At 37.5% G+C, this 25,044-nt stretch overlaps 4 protein-coding genes and 3 pseudogenes across 4 annotated transcripts; 4 read left to right on the forward strand and 3 right to left on the reverse strand.

Annotated features, from left to right (window-relative positions):
* The first annotated feature begins 1,727 nt into the window (after nt 1-1,727).
* Nucleotides 1,728-3,629, forward strand: LOC113144730 (signal-regulatory protein beta-2-like). The gene is made up of 6 exons (XM_033325415.1): nt 1,728-1,737; nt 1,857-2,183; nt 2,389-2,733; nt 2,840-2,962; nt 3,050-3,090; nt 3,612-3,629. Exons 1-6 carry the CDS (start codon nt 1,728-1,730, stop codon nt 3,627-3,629), a joined length of 864 nt encoding a protein of 287 aa, XP_033181306.1.
* A 1,953-nt stretch (nt 3,630-5,582) lies between these two features.
* Nucleotides 5,583-6,987, reverse strand: LOC113144731 (uncharacterized; annotated as a pseudogene).
* A 1,683-nt stretch (nt 6,988-8,670) lies between these two features.
* Nucleotides 8,671-10,270, forward strand: LOC113144732 (uncharacterized; annotated as a pseudogene).
* Nucleotides 10,271-11,059: 789 nt separating this feature from the next.
* Nucleotides 11,060-13,914, reverse strand: LOC113144074 (uncharacterized; annotated as a pseudogene).
* Nucleotides 13,915-15,695: 1,781 nt separating this feature from the next.
* LOC113144733 (signal-regulatory protein beta-2-like) lies at nt 15,696-17,600 on the forward strand. The gene is made up of 6 exons (XM_033325416.1): nt 15,696-15,705; nt 15,825-16,151; nt 16,357-16,701; nt 16,808-16,930; nt 17,018-17,058; nt 17,583-17,600. The coding sequence occupies exons 1-6, from the start codon at nt 15,696-15,698 to the stop codon at nt 17,598-17,600; spliced, it is 864 nt and encodes a 287-aa protein (XP_033181307.1).
* Nucleotides 17,601-18,048: 448 nt separating this feature from the next.
* Nucleotides 18,049-21,552, reverse strand: LOC113144075 (uncharacterized). The gene is made up of 6 exons (XM_026329781.2): nt 20,804-21,552; nt 20,310-20,654; nt 19,859-20,203; nt 19,543-19,671; nt 19,286-19,359; nt 18,049-18,179 (listed from the first exon to the last, which is right to left on the reverse strand). The coding sequence occupies exons 1-6, from the start codon at nt 20,844-20,846 to the stop codon at nt 18,057-18,059; spliced, it is 1,059 nt and encodes a 352-aa protein (XP_026185566.1). The 5' UTR covers nt 20,847-21,552; the 3' UTR covers nt 18,049-18,056.
* Nucleotides 21,553-22,626: 1,074 nt separating this feature from the next.
* Nucleotides 22,627-24,539, forward strand: LOC113144086 (uncharacterized). The gene is made up of 6 exons (XM_026329792.1): nt 22,627-22,681; nt 22,819-23,145; nt 23,351-23,695; nt 23,833-23,961; nt 24,100-24,137; nt 24,233-24,539. The coding sequence occupies exons 1-6, from the start codon at nt 22,639-22,641 to the stop codon at nt 24,353-24,355; spliced, it is 1,005 nt and encodes a 334-aa protein (XP_026185577.1). The 5' UTR covers nt 22,627-22,638; the 3' UTR covers nt 24,356-24,539.
* Nucleotides 24,540-25,044: the final 505 nt, after the last annotated feature.

Raw genomic sequence — 25,044 nt, forward strand, 5'->3', positions numbered from 1 at the left:
ACACTTGTAAATTTGGTTCAGTTGAATTCTCTGGTTCCTCCCTCATTGTAGCAGAATAGACAAGACTCTGTTGTTTATTTAACACACTGATCTCACAGTTAAACACTTTCCCTGTTGACTGATTTGCTGGAGCCCAGTTTGTGTCTCTCACTCATAGCTGCTGTTAGCATCAGCAAACATGATGAGAACCAAACACAAAGTTGTACCAGAGCGTCTCAGAGTAGAGCTGCTGGCATAGCTGCAACACACGACTGTCCAAGGCTCAGAAATGTGTGTGTTTGTCCAAACTACACCAGACTCCCTGTGTTTCCAGTGGAGAGACAGAGTTTGAGTCCAGCTGCTGACATTTGTCACAGGTCTCCCCCCTGTCTCTGTCTCTGACTCCCCTGACTGACTGAAAATCACAGTGAAAAATGTCTTTGCTTTGGTTTCCCTTCATTATTAAACATAAAAAGTTATGTGTTAACTAAAATGAATGGACCCATCTGTGTTTCTAGCTTCACAGCTCTGATGCTGTTTGACATGACATCAAGCAAAGTCCCAAACAGCAGCTACACTAGAGACAAAACTGTGCTGGGACATTTCTCCTCCCTTTGACCAACCACTGAGACCAATGAATGATGAGAACCTTCCTCTCTCAGCAACGACCAGTGAAAAGCATCAAACCACAAAAAAATGGTTGTGATATAACATGACTGGGCATGTGTGTGTGTCATTTGTACTTCTATCTTTGTGAGGACCATTTTTAGCATAACAATATCAGAGTGAGGACATATTGTCCTGTTGTCACTTTTTTAATGTCCTGTTTGAGGGTTAGGACTTTGCTTTAGGATTAAGGTTAGAATTAGGTTTAGTATAAGGGATAAGATTAGGCATTCAGGTGTGAATGTTCACAATGTGAACGACTCCTGTTATTCACTGTGATACTAATAACCATAATTAAAAACTAATATACCAAAGCTGTAGTTTAGTTTTTAGTTGTTGTTTTAAACAAGACAAAGAAGCAGAGTGAGTCCAGTGGTCTGACATTAAATCACAGTGAGACTGAAGAAAAGTCCCTTTATATTTACGTCTCAGTTTGAAAGCTCAGTGTATGAGCTTTTACAATAATCAGCAGTGAATGTGTGGTTTTGTCTGGTGAACTTTATTTGAGCTTCTTTTGATTCAGTTAATGCACCAAACTACAGGGTTAACAGTGACATGTACAACACACAAATGGGCATAGTGGTGTTGCACAGTCTCGACCTTCTCTGCCTTGATTGGCAGGAAATTCTCAAATACGTGATGGCCACAAAATAAAATGACATCAGAGTAATATCCATTAGACAGTATCTGCTCAGTGCTTCCAAATGTCATAGAAATATAAACCAAATGTTGTGACTGTTGTGGATCATTAGAGTTCAAGTCAAGAAATCTGGTGTTTCTCTGCATCAGTTATAGAAACTAACCTGAAACGTGAAAGAAAAACTTGCTGTTGGTGCCGTTTCATCTGTTTAGGGTGGAAAAATGGTTGATATTATTTCCGCTGTGTGGTGCTACATGGAAACGTCAACATGATGAGAGGCCAATCACATTGTGCTGAAATTGTTCCCTCCCACTTTAGAACATTACATTAAGGAAAACCACATCATGATATGATCTAAATGAACTGCAGTCACCAAGTCATCTGTCCAGAAATGCTGCTGGTATTTTATATACTGCTGATGTTCAGAGAGGGACGTAAGTATATGCACAGAGGTATACGTAGTACCTGTACTGTTTGTACTGTGTTGTAATACTCTTAAAGTAGTTCAGCAGAGGATGTACATGGTTCTGTCTCTGATGTTAATCAGTCTCTGTTTGTCTTTTTGTTTCAGGATGCACAGAAAAGACTTTTGTGACACAGACTGTTGCCGTTGGACAAAATGTGACACTGACATGTGCCCGCCACAAATCAATACATTCAGAAACTTTGCACTGGATCAGGCTTGTTTCTGGAAACTTCCCTGAATTCTTGGGAGGAACATTTACCTTTGATTTTGATAGTGTTAACACGACTCCTCGCATTACAGCAAAACAAGAGCCTGGAACCTTTCTGCTGCATATTAGTGAACCAAAGCCAAGTGATTCTGGACTTTACTACTGTATAAAAGTCAAACAATTCGACATGTTATTTTTAACAGGAATATTTCTGAGAATCAGAGGTAAATAAATGGCATTTTACATTTCTTAAATATGTAATTAGCATGTTTGGATCAAATATCAATAACAGCAGTTCACATAATTCATCTTTTCTACAGGTATATATGAATTTATAGGAAGGTCGTTATGAAATTAAAATCTTTTTAACTATTTTCATTTCTAAGTAAAACGAGTGAAATATTTTCTTTTACTTTTGTATTTTCCCAGGGCCAGAACCAGAAATTACTTCTGCTCTTCACGTTGCTCCGTCTGATCCAGTCCATCCAGGAGACTCAGTGACTCTGCAGTGTTCAGTCCTCTCTGACTCTGAGAGCGACACGTGTCCAAGAGATCACAGTGTGTATTGGTTCAGAGCTGGATCAGATGAATCTCATCCAAACATCATCTACACTGATGGAAATAATGAATGTGAGAAGAGATCTGACACTGTGAAGAGCTGTGTTTATCACTTCTCAAAGAACATCAGCTCCTCTGATGCTGGGACTTATTACTGTGCTGTGGCCACATGTGGACAGATATTATTTGGAAATGGAACAAAACTGGACATTGAAGGTAACTGTATTTGTTCAGTTTATTAGAAATTTTGATTATTTAATTGTTCACCAGGATGTGGTATTAAATGTAATCTGCTTTTACTTTCTATTTCCTGATCTTTCAGAAACCAACATGTGGTCACAGACAGCCAGTCCAATCATTTTTCTCCTGTCTGGGGTGTCAAGTCTTATTGTTATAGCCTGTTTAATCTGTGCCATTAAGAAAAACAGTTGTGATTACTGTAAAGGTAATATCCATACTTCTCTATGTAACAGTGTAACTTTACTGCCTCCTCACTGATTTTTATCTATATATTTTCTGTTTTGTATTCCAGTTGCTGCTGCCTTGCACAAGAACAGTCAGAAAAGTCAACAGGTAAGATTTAAAATTAGGATTAATCTCATCAGAGGTGTTATTATCATTTGTCATCGTGTCATCTCATACATTTCCTCAGAACAATGAAGACACTTGGGCTTATTCCGCTGCCATTTTTACTGTGATGAGAACTGGCAGTGGTGCAATAAAGAAAGTACAGACAGTAGAGAGAGAGACAGGATCTATGCTGCAGTGAAGGCTTTGGGATTTGATCATCTGTTATACAGCGTTTGTACATCAGGACTAAAATAATGTATATATACAGTAACTTTGATCAGAGTTTTGTTCACCGATTTAAACTAGTCCACCAGAAAAATAATGATTTATTTGAATTGAATATATGGTTGAAATTTTCAGTTCAGTTCATCCTGTGCTGGTTTATATGGTGTCACTCTCTCTCTCTCTCTCTCTCTCTCTCTCTTTCTCTCAATCATTTCTAATTAGTACTGCAGGTATGTCTGGAGACACAGACCACCTGACAATATATTTGATATAAATTGATGTAAACTGTTATTTTTCAGTCTATGGAGCCATGTTAGTGATTAAAATATGTTTGTACCAAACCTGCTTTTGATGTCACATGTCAGCAGGTACAACATGAGTGTGGGTTATTAAAGGGCGACTTTAATAGTAGAAGATTTGATAGTTGTGTGTAGTTTTCTTTTAGCATGTTCAGTTTGCACTTCATCAATTCATGTTTTATTTTTCAAAAAGTATCAGAAATGCTGATTTTTCCACAGAGAAAACAATCAGATTATTTATTTTAATGTCAACAAAACACCAAAATCAAACAGTGGTCAACAGATTTGCAGTTTACAAGAATACTGTCACATATGCCATATGACAAATTCACTAAACAACTGAAAATCTGATGCTCTCCCACCAAATCAGCTGGATGCAAACATAGAAACTTTAGAAAATGCACAAATTCAATGAGATGTCATGTAATTAAAAACTTCTCCCTGCTCTGCCTGTGGACAAGGGTGTTGCTGGTTTCAGTCATTTGCTCTGACAACAGAATACACACACTCTGTGTACCCTCTCTTCTTCTTCCCTCTTTTCACTCTCCTTGTGAGAAAATCCAGTGTTGCATAGTTCACTGCCTTTGCCTCGTCACCCTGGTACAAATACACAAATATTGTGTGTTAATGACAAATGTTTCAGAAATGACCACTGTAACATAGAGCTGGGCATCTCTGGTGTGATTGCTAATATGACAAGTCCCTATGTCAATACACTGTCAGCAATTTAATACATTAGATATTCATATGCAGCAACTACCAGTCACAACACAATGCAATTCAACATGGTCTGATTCAGCACTGTGCAGTTCACTGCAATACGATGTGATGACTAATCAAATACAATTAAAACCTTTTATATATATTTCACTGTTTCTGTACAAATGTTCTCTGTCTAAAGTTTACAGTACAGTACACTTCTAATGCACCTGATCATAAAGTTAAGGCTGCTCAGGACTGAGAATATGAAAGATGTTCTTAACAATCTAAACACTTTTGAAGCAGTAGGCAGGTTAAATCACCAGTGAGCAGAAGAAAACTATTTCTAAACAGGTCAGCCTCCACATTTTTCTTCTGCTCAAATGCAGCACACACAGAATAATATACACCTGCAGCACATGTTAACATAAAGTAGGTCAAATCAATGAAGAATAAAAATATCAAATTTTGGGATTTGCCACATTTCTAAATAAATACAAATACATCAAATAATCAAATATATTAGATTTTATCGATGCAAACATGCAGTAATGGATGCATGTCGATTTATTTTCAAAATTGTGTCCATTCACAGCTGCTTTACTGAATCACATCATGTCCACATGTTCATGCACCAAAACAAATCTGTTAATCTTCCCTTCCCCACTGAAACATCAACACAAAACCTTGAGAGTTGACTTCTAACATGTCTTGGTTTACATTGACAAACAGTTTACTGTACTTTATTGTATGTAACTATAAACATCTGTAATAAGTCATAATGTTCCAGATGTTTCCCCTTATAACATTTAGAATGTTTGACTTTATTCCCATTTATAATACTGGCTTTAACAATTTGTTTCAGTTATTAACAAATTATTAGTTTCTCTTGTACCAGTATAATAATCTGTGGATTGTGTCCAGATTATCTAAGAACGTTTAAACACAGCTGAACTGCTAAACTAAGCCACTGCAGATATGACAACACTACACTGCATATTTACCATATTCACTAAATCACTTGATAGATCCACAGTTGATTTGTTGTGTCCGACTTGATGGGAAGGACTCAGAGCTCCTGTTGAAAAACAACCAAAGCCGTCAGAATGTGTGTTCACATGGAACAAGATTATTTGCATAGTTTTTGTTTGAAAACACATTTTCAGTGTTTAAAACCAGAGTAACTTCATATATTTAGACGTTTTAAGTTGGGACTTAAAAAAGTTTAACTGAGAGAAGAAGTAAAATATAGACAACACACCATTGCAGTGTTCATAGACGTTGCTTGGAGTCAAAACTAATGAAGGCAATCACAGTCACACAGCAGACCAGCAGCACTCCAAGCACCAGGACAACTGGGTCTACCTCTGAACCTGACTCAGACAAACATCCTAAAAAACAATAACAATTTCTTTATTATGGTCTTTATTGAGGAAATAGTCACATGGCTTCATGTTTTAGCAACAATAAATCAGCCTCTTAAAGGCATAAAATTTGTGTTTATTCACATTTTAATATTTTTACTGTGTTAAATAAATGTATGTCAGATTTCTTTCACTTAATACTGTGAATACCTACTTGTGTCCACTTTGGTTCCTTCACCAAACAGGATCTGTTCCACATGTGACCACGCACAGTAGTAAGTCCCAGCATCAGAGGAGTCCTGTATAGTTTTGGACCAACTGTAGACACAGCTCCTCTCCTCTGGTTCATTGCTCCTGTTTCTGTGAGTGTAATGACGCCTGGACCAAATCGTCCTGATCTAGGTCGGAACCAGTGCACACTGTGTTCACCCTGGACACTGGACGCTGTTTTCTTTGTCCTTGGAGAGAAGTGAACACTGGAGAGTCACTGAGTCGCCCAGCTGGACCGACTCAGTCTCTGGAGTTTGTTTCACGTAGACAGTTTTCTGTTCATTAGGATCTGTGAGATTTAGTTTACAAAGAGGCATCAAAACATTTCACACTTTAATAAATTTGTATGATTTATTGTAGAAATTGTTATTTTCATAAGCACAAGACATTTACCCTTCACAGCCAAGAATGTGCCATGGTGAAAGCAAATGTAAACGTTTCGCTACTTTGACAGAGGTAAGTTGCTTCATCCTCTTTGCTCACATTTCTGATGTTAAGAAAATACTGATCCTGCTGTTTTGTTATTGTGAAACGTGAGTCTGTAAACTCTTCACTGAGTTTTTACTTTACCTACAGTTACAGTAGCAACTGTTTGGATCATGTGTCCCAGAGACTGTTTATACCAGAGTAAAGACTTGACATCCTTCACAGAGACTTGACACATGAAGGTAAAATCATCACCAGCTTCAACCACAGTAAAAGGGAGCAGGTGAGCAACCTCTGCAGTTTGAATCAGATCTGAAGAGAAAACAAATCAGTCAAAAATGTAAAGTATTACATTAAAGGCTTGTCTGATATGTAGGTATTACTATATTTTAACACACAGTATAGTACTGACAGTAGTTTACAGTAGTATTTTGTTCACACTAGATAAAAATATCACTTACACGCTGTACCAAGAAGAATCAAAGCAGCCAGTCGGTCGACCATTGTGGTCCAACAGCTTGTCTTATGCTACTGATGTCTTGCTGCTCAAATGGAAGATTTAGTCACAAGGTTTACAAAGAAGAAACCATCCTGATTGGCTGAAACGTAGAAAATGACCTTCCCCCTACACTTGTAAATTTGGTTCAGTTGAATTCTCTGGTTCCTCCCTCATCATAGCAGAATAGACAAGACTCTGTTGTTTATTTAACACACTGATCTCACAGTTAAAACACTTTCCCTGTTGACTGATTGCTGGAGCCCAGTTTGTGTCTCTCACTCATAGCTGCTGTTAGCATCAGCAAACATGATGAGAACCAAAAACAAAGTTGTACCAGAGCGTCTCATAGTAGAGCTGCTGGCATAGCTGCAACACACGACTGTCCAAGGCTCAGAAATGTGTGTGTTTGTCCAAACTACACCAGACTCCCTGTGTTTCCAGTGGAGAGACAGAGTTTGAGTCAGCTGCTGACATTTGTCACAGGTCTCCCCCCTGTCTCTGTCTCTGGCTCCCCTGACTGATTGAAAATCACAGTGAAAAATGTCTTTGCTTTGGTTTCCCTTCATTATTAAACATAAAAAGTTATGTGTTAACTAAAATGAATGGACCCATCTGTGTTTCTAGCTTCACAGCTCTGATGCTGTTTGACATGACATCAAGCAAAGTCCCAAACAGCAGCTACACTAGAGACAAAACTGTGCTGGGACATTTCTCCTCCCTTTGACCAACCACTGAGACCAATGAATGATGAGAACCTTCCTCTCTCAGCAACGACCAGTGAAAAGCATCAAACCACAAAAAAATGGTTGTGATATAACATGACTGGGCATGTGTGTGTGTCATTTGTACTTCTATCTTTGTGAGGACCATTTTTAGCATAACAATATCAGAGTGAGGACATATTGTCCTGTTGTCACTTTTTTAATGTCCTGTTTGAGGGTTAGGACTTTGCTTTAGGATTAAGGTTAGAATTAGGTTTAGTATAAGGGATAAGATTAGGCATTCAGGTGTGAATGTTCACAATGTGAACGACTCCTGTTATTCACTGTGATACTAATAACCATAATTAAAAACTAATATACCAAAGCTGTAGTTTTAGTTGTTGTTTTAAAAAGACAAAGCAGCAGAGTGAGTCCAGTGGTCTGACATTAAATCACAGTGAGACTGAAGAAAAGTCCCTTTGTATTTACGTCTCAGTTTGAAAGCTCAGTGTATGAGCTTTTACAATAATCAGCAGTGAATGTGAGGTTTTGTCTGGTGAACTTTATTTGAGCTTCTTTTGATTCAGTTAATGCACCAAACTACAGGGTTAACAGTGACATGTACAACACACAAATGGGCATAGTGGTGTTGCACAGTCTCGACCTTCTCTGCCTTGATTGGCAGGAAATTCTCAAATACGTGATGGCCACAAAATAAAATGACATCAGAGTAATATCCATTAGACAGTCTCTGCTCAGTGCTTCCAAATGTCATAGAAATATAAACCAAATGTTGTGACTGTTGTGGATCATTAGAGTTCAAGTCAAGAAATCTGGTGTTTCTCTGCATCAGTTATAGAAACTAACCTGAAACTGAAAGTGAAAGAAAAACTTGCTGTTGGTGCCGTTTCATCTGTTTAGGGTGGAAAAATGGTTGATATTATTTCCGCTGTGTGGTGCTACATGGAAACGTCAACATGATGAGAGGCCAATCACATTGTGCTGAAATTGTTCCCTCCCACTTTAGAACATTACATTAAGGAAAACCACATCATGATATGATCTAAATGAACTGCAGTCACCAAGTCATCTGTCCAGAAATGCTGCTGGTATTTTATATACTGCTGATGTTCAGAGAGGGACGTAAGTATATGCACAGAGTATGCGTAGTACCTGTACTGTTTGTACTGTGTTGTAATACTCTTAAAGTAGTTCAGCAGAGGATGTACATGGTCTGTCTCTGATGTTAATCAGTCTCTGTTTGTCTTTTTGTTTCAGGATGCACAGAAAAGACTTTTGTGACACAGACTGTTGCCGTTGGACAAAATGTGACACTGACATGTGCCCGCCACAAATCAATACATTCAGAAACTTTGCACTGGATCAGGCTTGTTTCTGGAAACTTCCCTGAATTCTTGGGAGGAACATTTACCTTTGATTTTGATAGTGTTAACACGACTCCTCGCATTACAGCAAAACAAGAGCCTGGAACCTTTCTGCTGCATATTAGTGAACCAAAGCCAAGTGATTCTGGACTTTACTACTGTATAAAAGTCAAACAATTCGACATGTTATTTTTAACAGGAATATTTCTGAGAATCAGAGGTAAATAAATGGCATTTTACATTTCTTAAATATGTAATTAGCATGTTTGGATCAAATATCAATAACAGCAGTTCATATAATTCATCTTTTCTACAGGTATATATGAATTTATAGGAAGGTCGTTATGAAATGAAAATCTTTTTAACTATTTTCATTTCTAAATAAAACGAGTGAAATATTTTCTTTTACTTTTGTATTTTCCCAGGGCCAGAACCAGAAATTACTTCTGCTCTTCACGTTGCTCGTCTGATCCAGTCCATCCAGGAGACTCAGTGACTCTGCAGTGTTCAGTCCTCTCTGACTCTGAGAGCGACACGTGTCCAAGAGATCACAGTGTGTATGGTTCAGAGCTGGATCAGATGAATCTCATCCAAACATCATCTACACTGATGGAAATAATGAATGTGAGAAGAGATCTGACACTGTGAAGAGCTGTGTTTATCACTTCTCAAAGAACATCAGCTCCTCTGATGCTGGGACTTATTACTGTGCTGTGGCCACATGTGGACAGATATTATTTGGAATGGAACAAAACTGGACATTGAAGGTAACTGTATTTGTTCAGTTTATTAGAAATTTTGATTATTTAATTGTTCACCAGGATGTGGTATTAAATAATCTGCTTTTACTTTCTATTTCCTGATCTTTCAGAAACCAACATGTGGTCACAGACAGCCAGTCCAATCATTTTTCTCCTGTCTGGGGTGTCAAGTCTTATTGTTATAGCCTGTTTAATCTGTGCCATTAAGAAAAACAGTTGTGATTACTGTAAAGGTAATATCCATACTTCTCTATGTAACAGTGTAACTTTACTGCCTCCTCACTGATTTTTATCTATATATTTTCTGTTTTGTATTCCAGTTGCTGCTGCCTTGCACAAGAACAGTCAGAAAAGTCAACAGGTAAGATTTAAAATTAGGATTAATCTCATCAGAGGTGTTATTATCATTTGTCATCGTGTCATCTCATACATTTCCTCAGAACAATGAAGACACTTGGGCTTATTCCGCTGCCATTTTTACTGTGATGAGAACTGGCAGTGGTGCAATAAAGAAAGTACAGACAGAGAGAGAGACAGGATCTCTGCTGCAGTGAAGGCTTTGGGATTTGATCATCTGTTATACAGCGTTTGTACATCAGGACTAAAAATAATGTATATATACAGTAACTTTGATCAGAGTTTTGTTCACCGATTTAAACTAGTCCACCAGAAAAATAATGATTTATTTGAATTGAATATATGGTTGAAATTTTCAGTTCAGTTCATCCTGTGCTGGTTTATATGGTGTCACTCTCTCTCTCTCTCTCTCTCTCTCTCTTTCTCTCAATCATTTCTAATTAGTACTGCAGGTATGTCTGGAGACACAGACCACCTGACAATATATTTGATATAAATTGATGTAAACTGTTATTTTTCAGTCTATGGAGCCATGTTAGTGATTAAAATATGTTTGTACCAAACCTGATTTTGATGTCACATGTCAGCAGGTACAACATGAGTGTGGGTTATTAAAGGGCGACTTTAATAGTAGAAGATTTGATAGTTGTGTGTAGTTTTCTTTTAGCATGTTCAGTTTGCACTTCATCAATTCATGTTTTATTTTTCAAAAAGTATCAGAAAATGCTGATTTTCCACAGAGAAAACAATCAGATTATTTATTTTAATGTCAACAAAACACCAAAATCAAACAGTGGTCAACAGATTTGCAGTTTACAAGAATACTGTCACATATGCCATATGACAAATTCACTAAACAACTGAAAATCTGATGCTCTCCCACCAAATCAGCTGGATGCAAACATAGAAACTTTAGAAAATGCACAAATTCAATGAGATGTCATGTAATTAAAAACTTCTCCCTGCTCTGCTGTGGACAAGGGTGTTGCTGGTTTCAGTCATTTGCTCTGACAACAGAATACACACACTCTGTGTACCCTCTCTTCTTCTTCCCTCTTTTCACTCTCCTTGTGAGAAAATCCAGTGTTGCATAGTTCACTGCCTTTGCCTCGTCACCCTGGTACAAATACACAAATATTGTGTGTTAATGACAAATGTTTCAGAAATGACCACTGTAACATAGAGCTGGGCATCTCTGGTGTGATGCTAATATGACAAGTCCCTATGTCAATACACTGTCAGCAATTTAATACATTAGATATTCATATGCAGCAACTACCAGTCACAACACAATGCAATTCAACATGGTCTGATTCAGCACTGTGCAGTTCACTGCAATACGATGTGATGACTAATCAAATACAATTAAAACCTTTTATATATATTTCACTGTTTCTGTACAAATGTTCTCTGTCTAAAGTTTACAGTACAGTACACTTCTAATGCACCTGATCATAAAGTTAAGGCTGCTCAGGACTGAGAATATGAAAGATGTTCTTAACAATCTAAACACTTTTGAAGCAGTAGGCAGGTTAAATCACCAGTGAGCAGAAGAAAACTATTTCTAAACAGGTCAGCCTCCACATTTTTCTTCTGCTCAAATGCAGCACACACAGAATAATATACACCTGCAGCACATGTTAACATAAAGTAGGTCAAATCAATGAAGAATAAAAATATCAAATTTTGGGATTTGCCACATTTCTAAATAAATACAAATACATCAAATAATCAAATATATTAGATTTTATCGATGCAAACATGCAGTAATGGATGCATGTCGATTTATTTTCAAAATTGTGTCCATTCACAGCTGCTTTACTGAATCACATCATGTCCACATGTTCATGCACCAAAACAAATCTGTTAATCTTCCCTTCCCCACTGAAACATCAACACAAAACCTTGAGAGTTGACTTCTAACATGTCTTGGTTTACATTGACAAACAGTTTACTGTACTTTATTGTATGTAACTATAAACATCTGTAATAAGTCAGAATGTTCCAGATGTTTCCCCATAACATTTAGAATGTTTGACTTTATTCCCATTTATAATACTGGCTTTAACAATTTGTTTCAGTTATTAACAAATTATTAGTTTCTCTTTGTACCAGTATAATAATCTGTGGATTGTGTCCAGATTATCTAAGAACGTTTAAACACAGCTGAACTGCTAAACTAAGCCACTGCAGATATGACAACACTACACTGCATATTTACCATATTCACTAAATCACTTGATAGATCCACAGTTGATTTGTTGTGTCCGACTTGATGGGAAGGACTCAGAGCTCCTGTTGAAAAACAACCAAAGCCGTCAGAATGTGTGTTCACATGGAACAAGATTATTTGCATAGTTTTTGTTTGAAAACACATTTTCAGTGTTTAAAACCAGAGTAACTTCATATATTTAGACGTTTTAAGTTGGGACTTAAAAAAGTTTAACTGAGAGAAGAAGTAAAATATAGACAACACACCATTGCAGTGTTCATAGACGTTGCTTGGAGTCAAACTAATGAAGGCAATCACAGTCACACAGCAGACCAGCAGCACTCCAAGCACCAGGACAACTGGGTCTACCTCTGAACCTGACTCAGACAAACATCCTAAAAAACAATAACAATTTCTTTATTATGGTCTTTATTGAGGAAATAGTCACATGGCTTCATGTTTTAGCAACAATAATCAGCCTCTTAAAGGCATAAAATTTGTGTTTATTCACATTTTATATTTTTACTGTGTTAATAAATGTATGTCAGATTCTTTCACTTAATACTGTGAATACCTACTTGTGTCCACTTTGGTTCCTTCACCAACAGGATCTGTCACATGTGACCACAGCACAGTAGTAAGTCCCAGCATCAGAGGAGTCCTGTATAGTTTTGGACCAACTGTAGACACAGCTCCTCTCCTCTGGTTCATTGCTCCTGTTTCTGTGAGTGTAAATGACGCCTGGACCAAATCGTCCTGATCTAGGTCTGAACCAGTGCACACTGTGTTCACCTGGACACTGGACGCTGTTTTCTTTGTCCTTGGAGAGAAGTGAACACTGGAGAGTCACTGAGTCGCCCAGCTGGACCGACTCAGTCTCTGGAGTTTGTTTCACGTAGACAGTTTTCTGTTCATTAGGATCTGTGAGATTTAGTTTACAAAGAGGCATCAAAACATTTCACACTTTAATAAATTTGTATGATTTATTGTAGAAATTGTTCATTTTCATAAGCACAAGACATTTTACCCTTCACAGCCAAGAATGTGCCATTGATGAAAGCAAATGTAAACATTGTTCCACTTTGACAGAGGTAAGTTGCTTCATCCTCTTTGCTCACATTTCTGATGTTAAGAAATACTGATCCTGCTGTTCTGTTATTGTGAAACGTGAGTCTGTAAACTCTTCACTGAGTTTTTCTTTACCTACAGTTACAGTAGCAACTGTTTGGATCATGTGTCCCAGAGACTGTTTATACCAGATGAACAACTTGTTGTTCTCAGGGACTTGACACATGAAGGTAAAATTATCACCAGCTTCAACCACAGTAAAAGGGAGCAGGTGAGCAACCTCTGCAGTTTGAATCAGATCTGAAGAGAAAACAAATCAGTCAAAAATGTAAAGTATTACATTAAAGGCTTGTCTGATATGTAGGTATTACTATATTTTAACACACAGTATAGTACTGACAGTAGTTTACAGTAGTATTTTGTTCACACTAGATAAAAATATCACTTACACGCTGTACCAAGAAGAATCAAAGCAGCCAGTCGGTCGACCATTGTGGTCCAACAGCTTGTCTTATGCTACTGATGTCTTGCTGCTCAAATGGAAGATTTAGTCACAAGGTTACAAAGAAGAAACCATCCTGATTGGCTGAAACGTAGAAAATGACCTTCCCCCTACACTTGTAAATTTGGTTCAGTTGAATTCTCTGGTTCCTCCCTCATTGTAGCAGAATAGACAAGACTCTGTTGTTTATTTAACACACTGATCTCACAGTTAAACACTTTCCCTGTTGACTGATTTGCTGGAGCCCAGTTTGTGTCTCTCACTCATAGCTGCTGTTAGCATCAGCAAACATGATGAGAACCAAACACAAAGTTGTACCAGAGCGTCTCAGAGTAGAGCTGCTGGCATAGCTGCAACACACGACTGTCCAAGGCTCAGAAATGTGTGTGTTTGTCCAAACTACACCAGACTCCCTGTGTTTCCAGTGGAGAGACAGAGTTTGAGTCCAGCTGCTGACATTTGTCACAGGTCTCCCCCCCTGTCTCTGTCTCTGACTCCCCTGACTGACTGAAAATCACAGTGAAAAATGTCTTTGCTTTGGTTTCCCTTCATTATTAAACATAAAAAGTTATGTGTTAACTAAAATGAATGGACCCATCTGTGTTTCTAGCTTCACAGCTCTGATGCTGTTTGACATGACATCAAGCAAAGTCCCAAACAGCAGCTACACTAGAGACAAAACTGTGCTGGGACATTTCTCCTCCCTTTGACCAACCACTGAGACCAATGAATGATGAGAACCTTCCTCTCTCAGCAACGACCAGTGAAAAGCATCAAACCACAAAAAAATGGTTGTGATATAACATGACTGGGCATGTGTGTGTGTCATTTGTACTTCTATCTTTGTGAGGACCATTTTTAGCATAACAATATCAGAGTGAGGACATATTGTCCTGTTGTCACTTTTTTAATGTCCTGTTTGAGGGTTAGGACTTTGCTTTAGGATTAAGGTTAGAATTAGGTTTAGTATAAGGGATAAGATTAGGCATTCAGGTGTGAATGTTCACAATGTGAACGACTCCTGTTATTCACTGTGATACTAATAACCATAATTAAAAACTAATATACCAAAGCTGTAGTTTAGTTTTTAGTTGTTGTTTTAAACAAGACACAGAAGCAGAGTGAGTCCAGTGGTCTGACATTAAATCACAGTGAGACTGAAGAAAGTCCCTTTATATTTACGTCTCAGTTTGAAAGCTCAGTGTATGAGCTTTTACAATAATCAGCAGTGAATGTGTGGTTTTTGTCTGGTGAACTTTATTTGAGCTTCTTTTGATTCAGTTAATGCACCAAACTACAGGGTTAACAGTGGACATGTACAACACACAAATGGGCATAGTGGTGTTGCACAGTCTCGACCTTCTCTGCCTTGATTGGCAGGAAATTCTCAAATACGTGATGGCCACAAAATAAAATGACATCAGAGTAATATCCATTAGACAGTATCTGCTCAGTGCTTCCAAATGTCATAGAAATATAAACCAAATGTTGTGACTGTTGTGGATCATTAGAGTTCAAGTCAAGAAATCTGGTGTTTCTCTGCATCAGTTATAGAAACTAACCTGAAACGTGAAAGAAAAACTTGCTGTTGGTGCCGTTTCATCTGTTTAGGGTGGAAAAATGGTTGATATTATTTCCGCTGTGTGGTGCTACATGGAAACGTCAACATGATGAGAGGCCAATCACATTGTGCTGAAATTGTTCCCTCCCACTTTAGAACATTACATTAAGGAAACCACATCATGATATGATCTAAATGAACTGCAGTCACCAAGTCATCTGTCCAGAAATGCTGCTGGTATTTTATATACTGCTGATGTTCAGAGAGGGACGTAAGTATATGCACAGAGGTATACGTAGTACCTGTACTGTTTGTACTGTGTTGTAATACTCTTAAAGTAGTTCAGCAGAGGATGTACATGGTTCTGTCTCTGATGTTAATCAGTCTCTGTTTGTCTTTTTGTTTCAGGATGCACAGAAAAGACTTTTGTGACACAGACTGTTGCCGTTGGACAAAATGTGACACTGACATGTGCCCGCCACAAATCAATACATTCAGAAACTTTGCACTGGATCAGGCTTGTTTCTGGAAACTTCCCTGAATTCTTGGGAGGAACATTTACCTTTGATTTTGATAGTGTTAACACGACTCCTCGCATTACAGCAAAACAAGAGCCTGGAACCTTTCTGCTGCATATTAGTGAACCAAAGCCAAGTGATTCTGGACTTTACTACTGTATAAAAGTCAAACAATTCGACATGTTATTTTTAACAGGAATATTTCTGAGAATCAGAGGTAAATAAATGGCATTTTACATTTCTTAAATATGTAATTAGCATGTTTGGATCAAATATCAATAACAGCAGTTCACATAATTCATCTTTTCTACAGGTATATATGAATTTATAGGAAGGTCGTTATGAAATTAAAATCTTTTTAACTATTTTCATTTCTAAGTAAAACGAGTGAAATATTTTCTTTTACTTTTGTATTTTCCCAGGGCCAGAACCAGAAATTACTTCTGCTCTTCACGTTGCTCCGTCTGATCCAGTCCATCCAGGAGACTCAGTGACTCTGCAGTGTTCAGTCCTCTCTGACTCTGAGAGCGACACGTGTCCAAGAGATCACAGTGTGTATTGGTTCAGAGCTGGATCAGATGAATCTCATCCAAACATCATCTACACTGATGGAAATAATGAATGTGAGAAGAGATCTGACACTGTGAAGAGCTGTGTTTATCACTTCTCAAAGAACATCAGCTCCTCTGATGCTGGGACTTATTACTGTGCTGTGGCCACATGTGGACAGATATTATTTGGAAATGGAACAAAACTGGACATTGAAGGTAACTGTATTTGTTCAGTTTATTAGAAATTTTGATTATTTAATTGTTCACCAGGATGTGGTATTAAATGTAATCTGCTTTTACTTTCTATTTCCTGATCTTTCAGAAACCAACATGTGGTCACAGACAGCCAGTCCAATCATTTTTCTCCTGTCTGGGGTGTCAAGTCTTATTGTTATAGCCTGTTTAATCTGTGCCATTAAGAAAAACAGTTGTGATTACTGTAAAGGTAATATCCATACTTCTCTATGTAACAGTGTAACTTTACTGCCTCCTCACTGATTTTTATCTATATATTTTCTGTTTTGTATTCCAGTTGCTGCTGCCTTGCACAAGAACAGTCAGAAAAGTCAACAGGTAAGATTTAAAATTAGGATTAATCTCATCAGAGGTGTTATTATCATTTGTCATCGTGTCATCTCATACATTTCCTCAGAACAATGAAGACACTTGGGCTTATTCCGCTGCCATTTTTACTGTGATGAGAACTGGCAGTGGTGCAATAAAGAAAGTACAGACAGTAGAGAGAGAGACAGGATCTATGCTGCAGTGAAGGCTTTGGGATTTGATCATCTGTTATACAGCGTTTGTACATCAGGACTAAAAATAATGTATATATACAGTAACTTTGATCAGAGTTTTGTTCACCGATTTAAACTAGTCCACCAGAAAAATAATGATTTATTTGAATTGAATATATGGTTGAAATTTTCAGTTCAGTTCATCCTGTGCTGGTTTATATGGTGTCACTCTCTCTCTCTCTCTCTCTCTCTCTCTCTCTTTCTCTCAATCATTTCTAATTAGTACTGCAGGTATGTCTGGAGACACAGACCACCTGACAATATATTTGATATAAATTGATGTAAACTGTTATTTTTCAGTCTATGGAGCCATGTTAGTGATTAAAATATGTTTGTACCAAACCTGATTTTGATGTCACATGTCAGCAGGTACAACATGAGTGTGGGTTATTAAAGGGCGACTTTAATAGTAGAAGATTTGATAGTTGTGTGTAGTTTTCTTTTAGCATGTTCAGTTTGCACTTCATCAATTCATGTTTTATTTTTCAAAAAGTATCAGAAAATGCTGATTTTCCACAGAGAAAACAATCAGATTATTTATTTTAATGTCAACAAAACACCAAAATCAAACAGTGGTCAACAGATTTGCAGTTTACAAGAATACTGTCACATATGCCATATGACAAATTCACTAAACAACTGAAAATCTGATGCTCTCCCACCAAATCAGCTGGATGCAAACATAGAAACTTTAGAAAATGCACAAATTCAATGAGATGTCATGTAATTAAAAACTTCTCCCTGCTCTGCCTGTGGACAAGGGTGTTGCTGGTTTCAGTCATTTGCTCTGACAACAGAATACACACACTCTGTGTACCCTCTCTTCTTCTTCCCTCTTTTCACTCTCCTTGTGAGAAAATCCAGTGTTGCATAGTTCACTGCCTTTGCCTCGTCACCCTGGTACAAATACACAAATATTGTGTGTTAATGACAAATGTTTCAGAAATGACCACTGTAACATAGAGCTGGGCATCTCTGGTGTGATGCTAATATGACAAGTCCCTATGTCAATACACTGTCAGCAATTTAATACATTAGATATTCATATGCAGCAACTACCAGTCACAACACAATGCAATTCAACATGGTCTGATTCAGCACTGTGCAGTTCACTGCAATACGATGTGATGACTAATCAAATACAATTAAAACCTTTTATATATATTTCACTGTTTCTGTACAAATGTTCTCTGTCTAAAGTTTACAGTACAGTACACTTCTAATGCACCTGATCATAAAGTTAAGGCTGCTCAGGACTGAGAATATGAAAGATGTTCTTAACAATCTAAACACTTTTGAAGCAGTAGGCAGGTTAAATCACCAGTGAGCAGAAGAAAACTATTTCTAAACAGGTCAGCCTCCACATTTTTCTTCTGCTCAAATGCAGCACACACAGAATAATATACACCTGCAGCACATGTTAACATAAAGTAGGTCAAATCAATGAAGAATAAAAATATCAAATTTTGGGATTTGCCACATTTCTAAATAAATACAAATACATCAAATAATCAAATATATTAGATTTTATCGATGCAAACATGCAGTAATGGATGCATGTCGATTTATTTTCAAAATTGTGTCCATTCACAGCTGCTTTACTGAATCACATCATGTCCACATGTTCATGCACCAAAACAAATCTGTTAATCTTCCCTTCCCCACTGAAACATCAACACAAAACCTTGAGAGTTGACTTCTAACATGTCTTGGTTTACATTGACAAACAGTTTACTGTACTTTATTGTATGTAACTATAAACATCTGTAATAAGTCATAATGTTCCAGATGTTTCCCCTTATAACATTTAGAATGTTTGACTTTATTCCCATTTATAATACTGGCTTTAACAATTTGTTTCAGTTATTAACAAATTATTAGTTTCTCTTTGTACCAGTATAATAATCTGTGGATTGTGTCCAGATTATCTAAGAACGTTTAAACACAGCTGAACTGCTAAACTAAGCCACTGCAGATATGACAACACTACACTGCATATTTACCATATTCACTAAATCACTTGATAGATCCACAGTTGATTTGTTGTGTCCGACTTGATGGGAAGGACTCAGAGCTCCTGTTGAAAAACAACCAAAGCCGTCAGAATGTGTGTTCACATGGAACAAGATTATTTGCATAGTTTTTGTTTGAAAACACATTTTCAGTGTTTAAAACCAGAGTAACTTCATATATTTAGACGTTTTAAGTTGGGACTTAAAAAAGTTTAACTGAGAGAAGAAGTAAAATATAGACAACACACCATTGCAGTGTTCATAGACGTTGCTTGGAGTCAAACTAATGAAGGCAATCACAGTCACACAGCAGACCAGCAGCACTCCAAGCACCAGGACAACTGGGTCTACCTCTGAACCTGACTCAGACAAACATCCTAAAAAACAATAACAATTTCTTTATTATGGTCTTTATTGAGGAAATAGTCACATGGCTTCATGTTTTAGCAACAATAAATCAGCCTCTTAAAGGCATAAAATTTGTGTTTATTCACATTTTAATATTTTTACTGTGTTAAATAAATGTATGTCAGATTTCTTTCACTTAATACTGTGAATACCTACTTGTGTCCACTTTGGTTCCTTCACCAAACAGGATCTGTCCACATGTGACCACAGCACAGTAGTAAGTCCCAGCATCAGAGGAGTCCTGTATAGTTTTGGACCAACTGTAGACACAGCTCCTCTCCTCTGGTTCATTGCTCCTGTTTCTGTGAGTGTAAATGACGCCTGGACCAAATCGTCCTGATCTAGGTCTGAACCAGTGCACACTGTGTTCACCTGGACACTGGACGCTGTTTTCTTTGTCCTTGGAGAGAAGTGAACACTGGAGAGTCACTGAGTCGCCCAGCTGGACCGACTCAGTCTCTGGAGTTTGTTTCACGTAGACAGTTTTCTGTTCATTAGGATCTGTGAGATTTAGTTTACAAAGAGGCATCAAAACATTTCACACTTTAATAAATTTGTATGATTTATTGTAGAAATTGTTCATTTTCATAAGCACAAGACATTTTACCCTTCACAGCCAAGAATGTGCCATTGGTGAAAGCAAATGTAAACGTTTCGCTACTTTGACAGAGGTAAGTTGCTTCATCCTCTTTGCTCACATTTCTGATGTTAAGAAAATACTGATCCTGCTGTTTTGTTATTGTGAAACGTGAGTCTGTAAACTCTTCACTGAGTTTTACTTTACCTACAGTTACAGTAGCAACTGTTTGGATCATGTGTCCCAGAGACTGTTTATACCAGAGTAAAGACTTGACATCCTTCACAGAGACTTGACACATGAAGGTAAAATCATCACCAGCTTCAACCACAGTAAAAGGGAGCAGGTGAGCAACCTCTGCAGTTTGAATCAGATCTGAAGAGAAAACAAATCAGTCAAAAATGTAAAGTATTACATTAAAGGCTTGTCTGATATGTAGGTATTACTATATTTTAACACACAGTATAGTACTGACAGTAGTTTACAGTAGTATTTTGTTCACACTAGATAAAAATATCACTTACACGCTGTACCAAGAAGAATCAAAGCAGCCAGTCGGTCGACCATTGTGGTCCAACAGCTTGTCTTATGCTACTGATGTCTTGCTGCTCAAATGGAAGATTTAGTCACAAGGTTTACAAAGAAGAAACCATCCTGATTGGCTGAAACGTAGAAAATGACCTTCCCCCTACACTTGTAAATTTGGTTCAGTTGAATTCTCTGGTTCCTCCCTCATCATAGCAGAATAGACAAGACTCTGTTGTTTATTTAACACACTGATCTCACAGTTAAACACTTTCCCTGTTGACTGATTTGCTGGAGCCCAGTTTGTGTCTCTCACTCATAGCTGCTGTTAGCATCAGCAAACATGATGAGAACCAAAAACAAAGTTGTACCAGAGCGTCTCATAGTAGAGCTGCTGGCATAGCTGCAACACACGACTGTCCAAGGCTCAGAAATGTGTGTGTTTGTCCAAACTACACCAGACTCCCTGTGTTTCCAGTGGAGAGACAGAGTTTGAGTCCAGCTGCTGACATTTGTCACAGGTCTCCCCCCTGTCTCTGTCTCTGGCTCCCCTGACTGATTGAAAATCACAGTGAAAAATGTCTTTGCTTTGGTTTCCCTTCATTATTAAACATAAAAAGTTATGTGTTAACTAAAATGAATGGACCCATCTGTGTTTCTAGCTTCACAGCTCTGATGCTGTTTGACATGACATCAAGCAAAGTCCCAAACAGCAGCTACACTAGAGACAAAACTGTGCTGGGACATTTCTCCTCCCTTTGACCAACCACTGAGACCAATGAATGATGAGAACCTTCCTCTCTCAGCAACGACCAGTGAAAAGCATCAAACCACAAAAAAATGGTTGTGATATAACATGACTGGGCATGTGTGTGTGTCATTTGTACTTCTATCTTTGTGAGGACCATTTTTAGCATAACAATATCAGAGTGAGGACATATTGTCCTGTTGTCACTTTTTTAATGTCCTGTTTGAGGGTTAGGACTTTGCTTTAGGATTAAGGTTAGAATTAGGTTTAGTATAAGGGATAAGATTAGGCATTCAGGTGTGAATGTTCACAATGTGAACGACTCCTGTTATTCACTGTGATACTAATAACCATAATTAAAAACTAATATACCAAAGCTGTAGTTTAGTTGTTGTTTTAAAAAAGACAAAGCAGCAGAGTGAGTCCAGTGGTCTGACATTAAATCACAGTGAGACTGAAGAAAAGTCCCTTTGTATTTACGTCTCAGTTTGAAAGCTCAGTGTATGAGCTTTTACAATAATCAGCAGTGAATGTGAGGTTTTGTCTGGTGAACTTTATTTGAGCTTCTTTTGATTCAGTTAATGCACCAAACTACAGGGTTAACAGTGACATGTACAACACACAAATGGGCATAGTGGTGTTGCACAGTCTCGACCTTCTCTGCCTTGATTGGCAGGAAATTCTCAAATACGTGATGGCCACAAAATAAAATGACATCAGAGTAATATCCATTAGACAGTCTCTGCTCAGTGCTTCCAAATGTCATAGAAATATAAACCAAATGTTGTGACTGTTGTGGATCATTAGAGTTCAAGTCAAGAAATCTGGTGTTTCTCTGCATCAGTTATAGAAACTAACCTGAAACGTGAAAGAAAAACTTGCTGTTGGTGCCGTTTCATCTGTTTAGGGTGGAAAAATGGTTGATATTATTTCCGCTGTGTGGTGCTACATGGAAACGTCAACATGATGAGAGGCCAATCACATTGTGCTGAAATTGTTCCCTCCCACTTTAGAACATTACATTAAGGAAAACCACATCATGATATGATCTAAATGAACTGCAGTCACCAAGTCATCTGTCCAGAAATGCTGCTCGTATTTTATATACTGCTGATGTTCAGAGAGGGACGTAAGTATATGCACAGAGGTATGCGTAGTACCTGTACTGTTTGTACTGTGTTGTAATACTCTTAAAGTAGTTCAGCAGAGGATGTACATGATTCTGTCTCTGATGTTAATCAGTCTCTGTTTGTCTTTTTGTTTCAGGATGCACAGAAAAGACTTTTGTGACACAGACTGTTGCCGTTGGACAAAATGTGACACTGACATGTGCCCGCCACAAATCAATACATTCAGAAACTTTGCACTGGATCAGGCTTGTTTCTGGAAACTTCCCTGAATTCTTGGGAGGAACATTTACCTTTGATTTTGATAGTGTTAACACGACTCCTCGCATTACAGCAAAACAAGAGCCTGGAACCTTTCTGCTGCATATTAGTGAACCAAAGCCAAGTGATTCTGGACTTTACTACTGTATAAAAGTCAAACAATTCGACATGTTATTTTTAACAGGAATATTTCTGAGAATCAGAGGTAAATAAATGACATTTTACATTTCTTAAACATGTAATCAGCATGTTTGGATCAAATATCAATAACAGCAGTTCATATAATTCATCTTTTCTACAGGTATATATGAATTTATAGGAAGGTCGTTATGAAATTAAAATCTTTTTAACTATTTTCATTTCTAAATAAAACGAGTGAAATATTTTCTTTTACTTTTGTGTTTTCCCAGGACCAGAACCAGAAATTACTTCTGCTCTTCATGTTGCTTCGTCTGATCCAGTCCGTCCAGGAGACTCAGTGACTCTGCAGTGTTCAGTCCTCTCTGACTCTGAGAGCGACACGTGTCCAAGAGATCACAGTGTGTACTGGTTCAGAGCTGGATCAGATGAATCTCATCCAAACATCATCTACACTGATGGAAATAATGAATGTGAGAAGAGATCTGACACTGTGAAGAGCTGTGTTTATCACTTCTCTAAGAACATCAGCTCCTCTGATGCTGGGACTTATTACTGTGCTGTGGCCACATGTGGACAGATATATTTTGGGAATGGAACAAAACTGGACATTGAAGGTAACCACAGAACATATAACATATAACTGTAAAAATAGCATTTGTGTGTTTAATGAAGAATCTGGTAGAATTCAAATCTTTTATTCCTGGTGGTTTGTAATATTTATCACAATAATCAGTTTTTTATATTGTTTCAGAAAATGTCTGGGATTTGCAGAAGGCCAACACAGTTCTGTTCCTGTTATGTGCTACTTTGGCAATAAGTCTGGCTGTTATTGTCTTTCTGATTCACACCATCAAGAAGAAAACTTGTAATCGCTGTGGTGGTAATAGAACTTTCTCATACATCAATTATTCACAGTGTTTCTGACCAAAGTAACTTCACAGGGTGTACATTACTGTTTTATGTAAATTAACTACTTATGTCTTTTAACTAACATGTTTTTACTTTATGATACAAACAGAGGCCACAGCATCTAGTGGATATCAGCAAAGACATCAGGTAATATTGAGAAAACTATATATGAACAAATTACCAGAATATTTTCTCTTTTCATATTGAAGAACTAATAACAGTTTTCTATAATGGTTCCTCAGACAGATCAGGACTCACTGGTTTATACTGCACCAACCTTCTCCAAGAAGAAAACTGGCGTAGCAGAGAGAAGAGCAGCAAAAACAGCACAGGAAGAGACAGTCTATAGTGGTGTAATCAATTAATCCAAAAAACCGATATGCTAATTAGAGCTAACATAATCTTTGTCTGGGACTGTGGGAAAAGTATCGCTTGACATCATCAGCGATTACAGCTGACAAAGGTAACATGCAATTCTATTTAGATATGCTTAAAAATATTTTAGGAGTTATTTTGATGGGATTTGTTTTTTATCTGTATCTAAAGCAATCACTGTGGCTGCTTTTTACTGTTAGTTCATAACCTACAGTACTGTGCATGTACTATCTGTTGTTTTATGGTAATTCTTGTTATATTCTTTGCATCTTTGTATTATAGTCTTCAAAGAGGATTTATTTTTTAATGATCGACTAGAAGGACCTTTCTGTTTTGTTTTTTTATAGTTTAATGCAGTTTTAAGATTGTCTCATAATTAATACTTTAATTTAAAACTATTAAGCTAAATTAAGTTGATGTCTATGTAAATGTGATTCTGCTTCATTAAAAACAACTGAAAGAAGCCAATACAGTAAAAATTATTTCTAAAAGTCTACGTGGCCCCACCTTTATATTAAACCTTAATTAAAATCTAGTTGTCTAAGTCTAAGTTTCAGTAATTCAGCTGCAGTACCAACATCTCTGCTTGGACATTTCTTATGCTGTACTTCTACTGAACTGAAACCTGTTTACGGCTCTACTCTACGGCTCTGCGGCTATACTCCGAGCTCCTCCCAGG

This window comes from Mastacembelus armatus, chromosome 10, assembly GCF_900324485.2.
Source record: "Mastacembelus armatus chromosome 10, fMasArm1.2, whole genome shotgun sequence".
Taxonomy (NCBI): Eukaryota; Metazoa; Chordata; class Actinopteri; order Synbranchiformes; family Mastacembelidae; genus Mastacembelus; species Mastacembelus armatus.

Excerpts from the sequence above, each read along its gene's own strand:
- LOC113144730 (XM_033325415.1), top strand. Across the intron at positions 2,734-2,839 it reads AACAAAACTGGACATTGAAG|AAACCAACATGTGGTCACAG; the intron begins GTAACTGTATTT and ends CTGATCTTTCAG. Across the intron at positions 2,963-3,049 it reads CAGTTGTGATTACTGTAAAG|TTGCTGCTGCCTTGCACAAG; the intron begins GTAATATCCATA and ends TTTGTATTCCAG.
- LOC113144733 (XM_033325416.1), top strand. Across the intron at positions 16,152-16,356 it reads AATATTTCTGAGAATCAGAG|GGCCAGAACCAGAAATTACT; the intron begins GTAAATAAATGG and ends GTATTTTCCCAG. Across the intron at positions 16,931-17,017 it reads CAGTTGTGATTACTGTAAAG|TTGCTGCTGCCTTGCACAAG; the intron begins GTAATATCCATA and ends TTTGTATTCCAG.
- LOC113144075 (XM_026329781.2), bottom strand. The coding sequence starts at position 20,846 with ATGGTCGACCGACTGGCTGCTTTGATTCTTCTTGGTACAGCGT. Across the intron at positions 20,655-20,803 it reads GATTCTTCTTGGTACAGCGT|ATCTGATTCAAACTGCAGAG; the intron begins GTAAGTGATATT and ends TTTTCTCTTCAG. Across the intron at positions 19,672-19,858 it reads AGGAACCAAAGTGGACACAA|GATGTTTGTCTGAGTCAGGT; the intron begins GTAGGTATTCAC and ends ATTGTTTTTTAG.
- LOC113144086 (XM_026329792.1), top strand. The coding sequence starts at position 22,639 with ATGCTGCTCGTATTTTATATACTGCTGATGTTCAGAGAGGGAC. Across the intron at positions 23,146-23,350 it reads AATATTTCTGAGAATCAGAG|GACCAGAACCAGAAATTACT; the intron begins GTAAATAAATGA and ends GTGTTTTCCCAG. Across the intron at positions 23,962-24,099 it reads AACTTGTAATCGCTGTGGTG|AGGCCACAGCATCTAGTGGA; the intron begins GTAATAGAACTT and ends TGATACAAACAG.